Genomic DNA, 14,774 nt, shown 5'->3' on the forward strand with positions numbered 1-14,774 from the left:
TCTTCATTAATCACTTTTTTTCTTAATGAATTTGGGGACTAGTGTTTCTACTGCTAAGTACTCAAAGGAGTTATTAAATTTCTGGCTGTCTGGTTCCCCCATCTGTTTCCACAAAAATTTACTGCAATTAGTATTTCAGCAAAATTTCTACAACCTGCCAGATTTCTTAAGAACAGAGAACACTACTGTAAGCATGAGGGGGAGCTTATGGTGTCCGAGTGGCAAAAAATGACCTAAAATCCACATTAAACCAGTCTTCCCTGTTGTTTGCAGAAGAGTTAAGGCAGCAAAAGGGAGACTGACAAAATGAGGAGAGGCTGGAAAAACTGCTGCCTGACCAGGTCCAGCTGTCCGCTGCTGGATAGATATTAGGATAATACTGAATTAATTTTCATTTTTCTGGAGGAGGCAGCTCCAGCAGCACATGCAACAGCCAGGGAAGCGGGTAGAGGTCCGCAGCTCAGCTATTGAGCATGCAGAGGGGCTACAGGGCACCAGGCAATGGGGTGGCTGCTGGAGATAAGTATCAGTCCTGGGGGTATGGACTGGCCACGGGACTCTGCTTCCTTGCGCACTAGCCCCTGGCCACTTGGTGTCACGGGGCCTCTCAGATTTTACTATGCTGAAGCTGTGGCCAAGAGCATTGCTGCCCCATCCCTGGCAGAAATAAACTGCAGAATATAAGCCTGTGCTTCTGCAAGAGTGTGGCAGGAGGCCTTGCCTTAGTGTGTGCACGTCGGGTGTTCAAGGTGGCTGGTGACAACGCTGTCTCCTGAAGAAGGACCAGTGTCACACCTTTCCGGTGCATGGAGCCACGCCGCTCTCCTATGCACCGATGTGATCTCAGGGAAGGCCCTTTGCTCCGCACTAATTGCACAGTTCTGCAGCTGTTTGTCATAAAATGGGACAAACAAGATTTTGATGGCCAAAGAGTTATGTTTAGTTCCTAGTCTTCAAATTATCAGGCCCTCTCTGCCTGTGGTGTGTCACAGCCTCTTGGGTGCCATATGTGGCCATATCATTAACGTTCCCCCTTCAGATGGCCTCCCTGGCCCCATTATTTACCTGCTTAGTATCAAATTAAAAGGATCCTTGAGTCTTTATTTTCAGTATACTTATGTCAGGATAAATTTTTGCAGCTGATAAATTTCCATCTGCTTTTAAGAACAGTGGGACAGGCTTGGTTTCTCAGGAAGGAAGAGTTGCAGGGTGTTGTCCGAGCTGAAGCAAAAAGGATGATCCAAGAAGGGCCGACTGACTGGAAGGGGTTGGCTCCAATATGCCTGAATTGCCCAGGAGAATGATAATAAACAGAACGAGGAGAGCAATTGTTTTAATAAATAAACTGGAACATGTGTGCGACTGATACCGCCAGGGGCTGATATATGCCAAGAAATCTGTTTTTAACATCTGCTCTTCAGCAGCTTTAATATGTTATGACCAGATCAATATATCTTCTGTGGCTGGTGTCAGACGTCCTATAGCAGCTGGGGGAGGAAATACATGCAAACCAGCGTACATATACACAGATATACACATACAGACATTTTTGTACATGTGCATTGTTGTGCCAGCGGAAGGATTAATAATGTGAAATCGATTCAAAATGGTGCTTAAGTAGCGCTGACAAAGAGGACCCATCAGTGGCTGATACTCATTCCCTAGGATCTCTCTTTTTTGCAGAGTATAAGCTAGAGGATTGCTGTGTTCTTGGCAGTTCATATCCCACTCAGTGCATCCACAGATGCAATATGTTCTTTATCATACTGTAATTAAAAGGCTTTTCATCTCTTGCCAAGGCTTTTATGTGCTGCAAAGGCTGAGGGAAGCAGGTGAGGTGCTGTAGGCATAATGGTCATTTTTAAAAGCACTCTTACCAGCCTGCAGCCATGGGCAGGGAAGGGCAAAGAAAGAGGAGCAGGGAATGAAAAAGGAGATGAAAGGACGGGCTGAGCAAAAAACCTGGCAGCCACCAAGCTGCTCCAGTGCTGGCAGAGATAGCACTGGCAGCAGCACGGACACAAGTGTCTAGTCTCTCCTCTGCTACAGGGTATTGAACCCCAGTGCCTGGGTGAAGCACCACGTGGCTGTTCCTTGGTCTCCCCAGCTCACCCCCCCAGCCTCTGAGCTTCAGCCGCAGCTGAAACAGGCTTGGGAGAAGGTACAGGACAATGAACGAGCTGAAAACAGGGTTGAGCGAAGGTATGGGACCACAAAGATCCATCGGTCAGGTGCAGTGCACTTCCTGTGCCTGGGCTAGGTTTTTCTGCTCAGCCCATCTTCTTCACTTGCAGTGGAGATGCTGGGGAGCACCTGCGGCGTTTCCCCGCAAGGAAGAAACAACGGAAGAAAACAGATCTCTTCCTTCACTCAATTTACTCTGCAAGCTTGGGGGGAGTCCATTGTGAAGGACTTAGCACAAAGATTAATGTTTGGCCTGCGGCATTAAGCAGAACTTGTTCATTTAAGACAGACAGTGGCTTGGAAGAATAGGAGGTTGTGACCTCTCCGATGCAGCAGCAGTTCTTCTGACAGAAGGTGATAAATAAAAAGAGTCACTGCCACAGAGTGTATCTGAAAGTTTTGCACTGAACAATGTGAAAAATTCTTGCTGTGACCCCAAGAACCTTTACATCAAGAGACTTCCTGGGCACACGTGGGGAATAAGGTCTCGTTTTAAGTGCTGCCATCAGTGGGTTGTATGGGGCAGTAACTCTAAAAGCATGCTTCATTTACTGCAGATGTCCAATTTTTCCCTCAATATCGCTCCAAAGTACCTAATTTAATGACAGACGTGGACTTGGAAACTGAGGAACTTTCAGCTTTTGTGTTTATTTAGTCATTTACCAGAACACCAGCTGGAAATGGTAGATTTCACATCATTTTTATTTCTGTCTAAATAGCAGGGTTCTTTCAGAAAGCCAGGTACTCTGCTGGGTGTTATAATAACTACTCACAGTCCAGTCTTTGATGCATTACAGCTGAAATATGTAATTGTGGCTCCTGCTTCTTCCAGGAATCAGAATCAAAGTTTTCAGGAATTAATTCCTAGGACAGCAAACTGGCCTGACTTAGGCTTCATGCACATCACAGGCTTTGGAAGAAAGGTGGTCAGCCAGCCATGCTGGGGACAGGTGTGCTAGTAATGTCAAAGAAGTCCACTTGTTTGATCATGTCCTGATATGAAAACAAGAAGTGATCCTCAATAAACATGACAAAGCCTAAACTAAAATATTGATAACCCACCAGATTATCATAAAAATACTAAGTTAGGACCAGAAAATCAAGGACCTGCCTTAAAAATCAAAGGAGGTTGAAAAATATAATATGTTCAGGTTCTTTCTGGTTTTGCCTGCAGAGTTTTGAGCTTTTCACTCAAACGAAAATGAAGACTAAATGCAATGAACACTACTCTAACACTGTCTGTCTCTGGGGACTGAGGCAGTTCAGAAAAAAAAATCACAGCATTGCAGGAGAGTTGTAATAAATTTGCTGGAGTTGGCAACTCCACTATGTTGCTGCATCCAGATGTTACAGGACAGGACAGCAGGGTGCTTCCCACCTGCAAACACCCTTAGCAGTTTGATGAAGAGGAGCTGAGCTGCCTGAAGGCGGTTACTGATGCTGAGAATGTGAGGCATCGTCACATCCTCAGCTGCTACATCCAATAATCATCCCAAATGATGTGCTTGCAGCCAAGGAAATCTTGAATTGAGGCCTGCTGATTTTCTGGTTCTCTGCGTGAACTATAGTGCTCTCCAACATTTACCCCTTCTCCCTCCCTCAGAATCATATTTCCCATAATTTCAAGTGTGGTTTCTTGCTGGGTGAGGATTGTATGAGGATTCTGTGCCAAAATCTTTTTTGCAACTTTTGAAACCACTGCTGATTTGAATGCCCTTTGTGGAGAGGGGGAGAGGCCTCAGGAAAACACAAATGCAGAATACAAAAGTATTTCTGATGGGATGGGAGTCAAAAATGGCATTTTCCCTTCCAGGGAGAGCCAACACACCTTCTGGGAACAGGCAGAAGAAATGACCCTGTCAGGAGGCTTTATTATTTTCTCTGCACATTGCTTTGATCTGCTGTTCCCAGGAACGGCCCACAGAAAGTCTGCGCAGGACGGTGTCAGCAGCACCATGTTTGCGCTTACAGGCATGATTTGATGAAAAACCCGAAGTGTCTTCAGAAGTGTTTGCCCGTCAAAAATGCCTTTTTTTTCTCCTATGAAGGTAGGTTTGCTTTCTAAAGAGATCCCAGCCCCAGGCGGAAGAAACCGGCCGCTGCAGCAGCCACCAGCATCTCAGGGCCACCTGGGCCCAGCTGCGCAGCAGGGGCAGCAAAAACGCCTCTTTCCCCCCTCTTCTGGAGCGGCACGGCTGCTAGCGCGCAGCAAATCACCATTAAGTAATAACTAATTAATGCCTGGTGATAACTAACGTGTGCCTTTGCTCTTTCAGCGCTAACGCTTTAGTGCGAGGCTCAGGCCCTGCCATGTCCCCCCGCCCCGCGCCGCGCTGAGGGCAGAGGGAGGGGCGGGGTTGAGGCAGCGGCGTCGCGGCCCGCTGTGCGCATGCGCAGCGCTCCGCACAGGCGCAGTGACGTCACGTTCCCGCCTGACCACGGGTCAGGGGCAGTAACATGGCTGCGCCCGTGCGCAGCCCGGGGCACGGCTAGAGCGGGGCGTTTAGTCCCGTCCCGCGGTGCGGGGAGCCGGTCTGTGCCGCGCCGTGTCGCCACCCGCTATCGCCACCCCTGCATGGAGCCGCGGGAGTCCTGGGCGGCCTTGGCGGTGAGTGCGCGGGCCCGGGCCTGCCCGTTGCCAAGGCGACGCGGCGGTCTCGGCTGCCGGCGCAGCGCTGAAGGGCGGCGGGAGCGCGCCTGGGCTCGTCTCCTCTTGGCTTCAACAGCCACCCGCGGGCGGGGGGTGTTGGGGCCGTGGAGAGGCTGCGGCGCTGCCGGGTGGGCGCACTGTGAAGCGCGTGCCTTGCGCTGTGTTTCCCACCCTAAAAATCTATTTTTCCATGTGTGCTCTCCGCAGCGTCGCGTGCGGGGGTGTAAAGCCCCTAGTCTCCATAGCCGGGGGCCTCCTTGGAAATATCCACCGTTCGCTCTGGGTTCTGTGGGGAAAATCATGGACATGGTGCCCTGGACTAGCGTGAGGGGGAGCTGCGGGCCCTGCGCCTGCTGGGAGGGTTGAGCTCCCTGCGCCAAATACTCCAGGGGCAACCGGCTGCCAGCTCCAACATCATGGTTCGGAGCAATTGAATTAGGTCCTGGTTTTGTTTAATCGTTTCGATAGGGTTAAGTTTAATAGGCATGTCCAACTCCTGGTAAAGGTTTTTCAGCTGTTTAGCTTCTGATCATGCTACTGTTACTGAAAGGTGAAGGAGAAGGTGCATTTTAGTTGTCTTATTATCTAAAAATCATTACTGTTTTCTGCAGATGGTGTAAGTGCACAGGTATTGTCGCCCTCTGGCAGGTGCTCTATTATCTGCTTCATGAATTTAAATGACGTTTAAGATACAGAACTTTGAAAACTAAAGAAGCAATTAGTAACTTCTGATTCATGTTTTAACAGATGGCTAGATTAAATCTGATTAAATCTGATCAATGTTATTTTGAGCAGATAAGGATTTTGATGAAAAAGAGTGAAGAAAAATCAATGCATGCAAAATAGCCAACTAGATTAAAAGAGTAATTAACTTATTGATTAAAACTTTAGTAGTAGATAGTGAACACCTCTCTGAATCCTTGGTTGGCCCTGACAAAAAGATCAGAGTAAGACACGTGATTTGTTTTCAGGCAGAGGTAAAAATCTGTGCAGCTGTTTCTTTTGTGCTGTTCTATATGAGGTAGACTTCAAACTATGTTCTCTGTTCTGAGTAACAGTGCATCTAAATAATGTCTCATTGAATTTTTTTTAAAATTAGTTTTTCTATTTATTTCAGTTTCCTCCTCCTTTTTTTGACAAGTAATTATTTTCTACAGGTCATCCATGTCCTAGGGAAATTTAAAAAAGAAAATAATGTAGAAACACAGACAATTGATAAAGATTGAGCTTTAGTTGGAATGATTTTTTTAGGGTTTGGTTTTAAGAATTACTTTGGATAAAAACCTTCCCCTTTTCCTTATGACTTTGAAAACATTTTTATTTAATATGTGGGGGTTTGTTTCAGGCTTTTGTCAGCAAAAGAACATAAAGCAGTTTTACTTCAGGCTTTTCAACAAAGGAAATAGGGGGGTAACACTTTAAATGAAGAAGTTTGCTAGACAAATGTCAATGTGCTTTCTAGAGATGATTACAGGGGAAGCAGAATTGCTTCTGTCTTTCCCCGATCTTATCACTCTTATCACGCAACTTCCTAGAGGTGCTGGTCATTCTTCACTGTGTCATCTTGATAAGTGGCATTCACTGTCTTGCTTTTATGTGTAGTGGGAAAGTGTTGCATTGCTTTGCTTGTGCTATTCAAACCACTGGGATTGTTTTGAAAATACCTTAAAAATGGTTTAAAGGTTGTAATATCTATTGCTTTCTTTTCTTGAAGCTTCCTTGTATAGCTATAGAAGCTATTGAGGTCTGTATCAGTTTATAATTTGACCTCAGAAAGGATATGGTCAGTAGTGCTTTGGTTTAGGCATGTCTCAGTTACTCACAGAAGCACCACAGCTTCACCTCTATGAATATTAATGCGCTTTATTCCACGGTTTTGTCTCAAAGGCCGGTGGAGTTGCTGGTGTCTGTGTCGACTTGATCCTTTTTCCCCTGGATACTGTAAAAACAAGACTGCAGAGTCCTCAAGGATTTAGGAAGGCTGGTGGTTTTCGTGGCATCTATGCTGGTGTTCCTTCCACTGCTATAGGATCCTTTCCAAATGGTAAATTTTCTTTGGCTTATGCTTTGTCTTCTTTAAGTGGGAACTTACACAGTATAGGCCATTTATGTCTGTGGCTTCCTCTCCTGCAGGTGACTGAATTCTGTGAGTCCATGTCCAGCTGTGAAAAGCAGTTTCTAGAATTGTACAGTATTGAACAAACGCTTTGAGCAAGCCTGGAATGAAGGCTGCTGCATGTTTACTCTGAAAAGCAACCCTTACACCTTGGAAGTGTTCCTGGATGTGTCTTATAAGCCTGTCCTTACTTAAAGGGGCACCCTAAAGCATTTCCAGGTGCCAAAGAGGGCTTGAGTCTTGCTTGCCCTGGACACTTTTGTCATGACCCACTCTTCCATGGTGCTGGAAATGAAACAAAATTCCAAGTGCTTGAGCACTGGAGGTCTCTGAGCTAATTGCCCTGGGATTGCTATGCCTTCCTAGAAACAACTACATTTACAATGCACATAGACATCGGGAACACTTTTGAAACTGAAGTTTTAAAAAAGTAAATGGTTGTAGTCCCTGCAGGCATCTAAAATTCCTAATGCCTTTGTCCATTTTGTCTTTGTAGGGAGGGATAAAAAAGTAGCAAGCTATGCTGTCAGTAGTAAATGTTAGGAGAACTTTGCTGACAAATCCACTGACACCTTCAGATGTTTGATGTCCTTCCTAAGATGGTTTTAAAAAATTCAGTTCTTTATCTTGTCTGCTCTGTTATCTCCTTTTGAGGTGATAAGCATCTTTTGATTAGCAGAAGGCAATTCACATAGCCCTTCTTTACAATTAAAACCTGTTCCCCCGCAAGACATTTCAGTTTTTTCAGGATTTACATCTTCAAAATCTGAACTGTGGTTTTATCTTTCCAACATATGACTGAGAACAGAAATTACCTTTAGGAAAAGGAGTAACCCTTAAGGTGCAAGTGCCTTTGTAGTTGACTGTTGCAGTGAATAAACACAGCTCATGTTGCTATGCTCAGCTTAGTTTTGTATGTTTCTTGTTCACTGGACAGGACTTTTACTAGTCCTTCATAAGCTTGGAAGAATTTTTTTATGGAGCTAAAGTGCAAAATATTAAATTGATGGTAGCTAGGAAGAAGTTATTAATAACTGCTACTGAAACAGTTTTGCGCATTGCAGGGTAGCAGTCTTGTATTGATGACTTCTGGGTTGCCTTGGTTTTTTTCTTTTCCATTAATCAACTGGTTGGTTTGTTTGGATTGTTTGCTTTTTTTCTAAAAAATAAAGACCATCCATCCAATTCAACCAAACAACCTCCTCTTTACCCTTCCTATCTATGAATATGGAAGATACTATTTTTTCAAAACCCACTGGACATTCATGACTAACACATCTTTCCTTATCTCAATACTAAATATGGCCATAAGTCCTGACACCTTTGATATTAATGGGAGGTTTGCCAGTGATAGCCAGGAGCATGAACTTCTGAAGGAGTTATCCCACAGATTGTGTTGATATGGTTGTACTCTTTTGGGGCAAAAATATCCCGTTTTCAACTACAGTTGCAGAATAATAAATGACAAAATCCATGTCTAAATGTATTTGTGCTAGTTCTGTGATGGAGGAACAGTTAAATGACCGCATGTATTCTTGAATTTCAGCTGCTGCATTTTTTATCACCTACGAGAATGTGAAATCTGTGCTGCACCATGGCTCTGCATCCTACTTGACTCCAGCAACACACATGATGGCTGCCTCCCTTGGGGAAGTGGTAAGGAAGAAGTTCACATATTGTGTGTCTGTGGGGAGAGAGGAAACCATTCAATTATGAAAACTCAGGTTTGGTGTCCTATCTGACTTTTTTGAGTGTTGACCATCTTTATACTTGTGACAGTGATTACTAAAATATTACTTTTTAATTAAGTGTTGGCACTTGTAAGGATTGTTTCAAAATGAATAAACGAGTCAGTAACAATTCTTAATAGGCCTATTGGCTGATCTTGCTAAGTCAGTAGATAGTGGAAGTGTGGATTGTTCCAAAACATGAATACACCTTCACATTGTAGTGCTTGTGTGTCAGTGTTCACATTCAGGAAAGGGTTTTACAGCCTTTCGGCTTCATGTGGGGTAGTCATGGAAAGGATTTTTGTTTTTAAAATAACCGTAAGACAATAATGTTTTATGTAAAGTAGGTAGGTGCCATCACCTGAAACCCATGCACCTTGGTGTGTAAGAACCAGTATCTCTTCCTCCTTCCCTTCATGCATTCCCATTCAGCCAACGCCATTTATCAAAGTATTTTATTGCATTTACAAGCAGGCTCTCTTAGTGGGTGTACAAAGTGATGTGACAGGATTGGGCAGCTGGAGGCTGTGTAACTTCACTTACCAAATGATGTGTAGTGCTTTCCTGACGAAGCCTGTCTCGGTGGAAGGTGTCATGGGGAATCTAATGAAGCTTTTTCCCTCAGGATGAACATCTGTATGTTTTAGTGACAGCTTTTCACAGGGTCTCTCTGATAGTTCTAGCCCTTAGTTTAGTGTATTGGTTGGGTTATTGCAGGATAAACATACATGTGAATAATGAAAATAATTTCTATATACAAGCTTTTTGGAAACTCCTCCTACTTTTTGAAAAAGATGCTGTGTTTCTTATCCATTAAATCCGTTACTTTGTTTACAGCAGGTTCTGGAGCTGCAGGTAATGGCTTGCTTTGCCTGGGTTTATACAATACCCAGAATAATTGGGACCATATTCTGTTGAACACTTTAGATGATCGTTAAGGAAGGTCACAAGAGAAGCCTCTCGTTTTGATGTGTAGGTTGCCCTTGGCTTGTTAACAGCATGGACTTTGCAGGAATTAATTGTGTGTGTGAGTGGGTGGGTTTTTGTTTGTTTTTTATACTGTAAGTTACAAATGAAATAGCATTAGCCTATTGAATTTAAGTAACAAAATACCTCTTGCCCTTGTGACTTTCCAATCTATCTAGGCTGTTTCCCAGCTTATATTAACCACTCCTTAGCTTTTTTTTTTTTTTGAGAGAAGGAAAAGTTTTCAGTACTAAGGAAATGTCAAGGCTTTGACTTTTATATTCCAGTTTAAGACCATAAAATTAATTTTGCTGCCAGCCTGTAATGCCAGGGTGACTGGACAACCTGTAGATCCACAGAGTTGAAAGTTTAGCTCTGGTAAGAGCTAGTACGTGACACTCTGTAACAGGAACTGTGCAAATAGACTGTAGAAAGTGTTGAAAGAGAACACTTCTGGATGTGATCAATGACCATTTCTATGTGATCCAGACACAAACTTGTCTATAGGTGATGATGCTTTATCCTAGAGGCTTGAATATTGTGTTTTTAAAAACTGTTTCCAAGGTTATTTGCAGACAAAAAGAGCAAAGTTGCTTTGGGTTAGCTGAATCAAATTTATTCTAGGTTCAGCAAAATCCTTCTTTCCCCAGATACTCCTCGTTTCTAACTGCAGAGCTGGCACAGTGCCTTGGCAGTGTTCGGGGCAGGGTGTCCAGCTGTAAACAGTCCATTGCTGTTCCTGCCAGCGCTGTCCACCTCCTTTCTCCTGCTTTTGTCACACTTGGGTGTTTCTTGGCACTGCAGTGGTGAAATGGGGTGTGAATTGCTGTGTCTCCACAAGTGTGGGGGAGAAGAATGGGCTGTTGGAAATGAGCTTTTCTGGCTCTTTTGCAACTTAGCCCATGATGTGGGGCAGAAAAATATATCGTGTCTGTGGTTCCATATTCTGCTTTTATTAACTTAGTTTTTAAATCTCTTGTGACACTGGCTTCTTCCTCTCCATCACAGGTAGCTGTGTATTCGTACTCCCCGTGGAGGCTTACCTTATTTGTCGGTTGGTCCCAAGCTACCAGGGGTGCAGAGGGATCTGTGCCATTTTGGCTTACCACCAGGTGCCTCGCTATTGCACCAGCATAGCCTACTACTTCCCACGGGAAGCAGCTCAGCTTTCCCTGCTCTCTGTGGGTTCAGCTTTGATTCCCAAGTAACTTTTAGTCTTCTGTGAAAATGATGCTGATTAGATTGAATGGGACTTAGCCAGGGAACTTAATTTAACATACCAAACACATGAAGGTAGGTGAATGCAGCACCTACTAACCACTCTGGTAGTGGTTATAGGCCTGAGTAGATAGAACATGATAGATTTAGGACTGGGTGGGATATGTTTGTGTTGCTGCCTCAGGTGGATCCTTTTTGGTCTTGATTAGATCCTGTGCTGTCAAGTTGTGACTTCTGACTTAAGGCAATGCACAGAACTCATTGCCATGGAAATTCTATACAGGCTGTTAGAAATCAGCGCGAGGTTCTTCACCGCTACAGCAATGCATAGCCCTTAAATTCCTTGTTTGCCTGGCATCTCATGGAACAGCAGATCCAAGAGGTGTTTTAAACTTCTCAAGTGCTGTTTCAGAATCAAGCAAAATGACGATCGGGCTCATGAAGGGGTGCAAGTGCTCTGTGATAAACTCCTCTGAAAAGAAAGGTCTCTTCTTTTGTGAGTGGGTAATTTATAGCATACTTTCTCTGCCTGTGAGGATTCTGTGAGAAAACTATAACAGGGTAATTCAGTCATCAGCAGACAAAGAACAGTTGGCTACAGATGACTCCTTACATGATTACAGAACCTGTTGCCTGTTTTTCCAAGGTGGTCTGTAGTCTTGTGACCCTTACAGTTCAGGCACTTAATCATTTTTTGGGCTGACAAATGGGGATGCAGCATAGTTAAATGAGTTGATCAGGGCTGTCTCATCTGCTTGGCTCTTGCTTCTCTAAGGCCAGAGAAATATGCAGTGATAGCCATTGAAATGGCAATCTGACTTTATGGTGTGGAAACTGCGGTGTTGTAACAGCCATTTTTCAGCTCGTAAGATTCTGCTTTTTGCTAGCTTTTCTTCTCCTCTTGGTGTGATGGGAGAACTAAGCTCTAAAATAATTGAGATAGGGATTTAGAGGTTTGCTACAACAAACCTGTAATAAAAATAGCACAAAGCAAGATCTTCTCACATTTGTTTTACATAAAGTCTTAGCTGATCAATAGAAATATATAAACTATCCCAAATCGCATCAGGGTGAAAGTTATAATTACAGTGTTATTGATTAGTCATTAAGTTTTAATCAGGGCATAACCACTGGGACTAGTATTTTGTCAGCAGGTTTTTTTAATACGTACTTCTCCTTTGTACACTTTAATAATTACTATGCTATAAATCGCTTTTAAATATGAAATAATAAGCCAAAGACTCTGTCATGTTAGGGTTCCCAAAGCACCTCTTTGCATTTCCAAACTCTCTTTTTACAAAATGGAGAAATTAAGATTTAGAGCAAGAAACTGACAGTGGATTTCTAGGTTTGCTGCTCCTTCACTGGTGAGCATAAATGAGTCAGCTACCTCCTTGTGCATCAATAAAATGTGAGTATGTGCTAAGCTTAGAGATATGTTAATGCTGACTAATCTGTGTTTTGAATGCGACCCAGTAAAAATAATAAAATAGACAAAGAGGAAAAAAATGCAAAGATTGCATCAAGATATGTTAAAATATATGGGAGAAATTGGTCAAATGAGAGCTCTTAGCTTTTATAATAGCTGCTTTTTTGTATTGTTACAGCCTGTGTAAATTCATGGGAAATGCATTTGCCTGGAATTGGTCTGGTTCAATTTCCCAGTTCCAGGCTAAGAGGCACAAAACCAAGCAGTAAAAAGTCAGAGGCTGTAGCATGGTCTGTTAGGTTTTTTTCCCTTTCAGGCAGGAGGAATATAGAAGGCTAATCTCATCTCCCAGAGTGAGATAAAGAAAAGTACATACAAAATCTGACCCTGTTAAACATAATTATTTTTTTCTATAACTGAATCTTGCTGTACAGGGACTCTGAATATCCCATAATACATGAAAAATTACTTACAAAGACACAGCCAAAACTCTGGAGGGCAGATATATGGCATCTCATCTCATCAAGGAAGAATAAGGTTGAAGAATACATGAGTTACAAAGCAGGGGAAAACCCTTATTATACCAGTTGTGTAACTGAAATTTGGAGATAGGAAACACACTTGCTGTATCCAGGGCTTTGGAATTTTTCATCTTGACTCTACATTGCCCTGTATGTTTAGTCTGCCTGTATCTTTACAGTGAGCTGCCAAATGTACTTGGAAAACATGATGTCATAGGGAGTGGAAAGGAAAACCAGATGTTCTAAAATTTTACTTTTAATACTAAAGCAGTGTAAGTAACTCTGAGAAGGAGCAGAATTTTTAACCTCCTAGTGCCCATTTTAAATAGTAACCAGGTGCATCTTGCAGATCCAGAGTTAGTTGTACAGCTTCAGATTGATTTGTACAGAATTTTTTATGTCAGTTTAATATGACAGTGTATACTATTAATTACAAAAAGTGTTGATAAAAGGAAGTCCCCCTCTGGGCCTTCCCCACCAGCCTCCTGCAAACAGGATTTTATGGGACAAGTTTAAGACTGTCCCAGTTTGACCGATGAGGCTTCCTTCGTGAGTGCCAAGGTGGTTGGATTCAGCACAGTTAATTTTACATCCTGCTGGCTTTTCCGTGGAGGTGAGAATAAAGTCGTTTGGATCACGTTCTAGAGAAGCTAGCTGACAACAGTCTTTTCCATCTAATATTTAGACATTGTTATGGTTACAATCTATGCATTGCAAGATATTTAGTGAAGGTTTTGGGCTGTTGCTTGTAAATATCATGTTCACTCTTATCTTTGTGACATTTTTGATTGGCTGTGTTTGGTGATGTCTTTTTTTATTTTTATTTTTTTTTCCTGCTAGGAAAGTAAGCTACTTTGACTTTCAGCTCACTTGTGAGAAAGTGTGTGGGAGGACTGAGGACCAGGATGGGAGGTAGATGTCCTGTTCTTTTGGCAGTTAGCAGTAATGACCATGCTCTGGAAATAGATTACCAGCTGAAGTTATTGAGCTGGTTTTGTCCTTGTGTAAGCTTCCAAAGTACTTTATGATTACGGTGCTGGAGATGTGTTGACACTGTGCAGTGCATCCCCAGGGCTACCAGATCCCAGGTTACTTGCGCTGAAGTGGTGTGTCTGCAGAGTATGCCATAGCACCAGGCAGGGTAACTCAGATCCTGAAAGCTGCCTAGTCGTATTAGTGATACTGCTTGCATTCATTTGTCCTGTTAAATTTTTAAGCTGATGTAGCCATGATACTTTAGGTTCCTCATTTGGCTTGTTTTCCTCCTGCTTCAGTGTCTCTGCACTGTCGTCCCTTGAGTTGTATAAATGCTGGACCAAGCTCATGGGTCTAGGAAGGTGTTTCTGGTCTGGCTGCAGGAATTGTAAAACTTGGGCTACCTACTAGGATTTGGTGGAACATGAACCTCGTAGGAAAAGCTGGAAACCTCGGCTGTGTTCTGAGAGAGCTCTGAATGGTGAGGTAGGGACTGCTCCCTCTGAAGATGGTAGGCTTGGCTGTCCTCAGCAAGCAGGATTTTGGCATAGCCTGATACTTAACTTTTTTCCAAAATTTGAGACAGGAGGGATGTTGAATTGATTTGAATGGAAACATCCAAAAGTTTGTCGCTTCACTGGGGAGAGGGGATCATGTGGCTCCACAGGGCAAGGTGAGGATGGGTATTTCAAGGTGAAATTCCAAGCTCAATTGTGTATTCCAGTGTGTTGCCACTTAAGATACTTTTATGATAAGAGCAAAGTGTGTGGTTCATCTGTGATTAGCATCTGACCCTCAGTATTAATAACTTGGGAATTTTTTTATCTGCTGTTGGGATGTGTCAAATAGGAAAGCTTCTTAATGCAGGAATTATCTTTCTGGGGAATTCAGCTAGCTTTCTCTAGTCCTAACTTGTTTCTTAGAAGAAGCAAGCCCAAATGCAAGTTACAGTTTACAAATCATGATTCTGTACAATAGCATTTTG

At 43.1% G+C, this 14,774-nt stretch overlaps 1 protein-coding gene across 9 annotated transcripts in view; it reads left to right on the forward strand.

The window, feature by feature from the left end:
* Positions 1-4,608: 4,608 nt before the first annotated feature.
* The window catches only part of SLC25A26 (solute carrier family 25 member 26), an 89,450-nt gene continuing 79,284 nt past the window's right edge, over positions 4,609-14,774 (forward strand). For 8 of the 9 annotated variants that reach the window (XR_012624686.1, XR_012624681.1, XR_012624683.1 and 5 more), the window contains exons 1-3: positions 4,609-4,792; positions 6,722-6,878; positions 8,497-8,606. Coding sequence is in view for 3 of the 9 variants with exons in the window: in XM_074835947.1 (XP_074692048.1) it covers positions 4,760-4,792; positions 6,722-6,878; positions 8,497-8,606 (300 nt within the window). In the remaining 6 variants the exon portion in view is untranslated. The remainder of the gene's footprint in view (positions 4,793-6,721; positions 6,879-8,496; positions 8,607-14,774) is intronic. The other variant, XM_074835949.1, reaches the window with a different exon arrangement.

Source organism: Strix aluco, chromosome 11, assembly GCF_031877795.1.
Source record: "Strix aluco isolate bStrAlu1 chromosome 11, bStrAlu1.hap1, whole genome shotgun sequence".
In the NCBI taxonomy this organism is placed as follows: domain Eukaryota; kingdom Metazoa; phylum Chordata; class Aves; order Strigiformes; family Strigidae; genus Strix; species Strix aluco.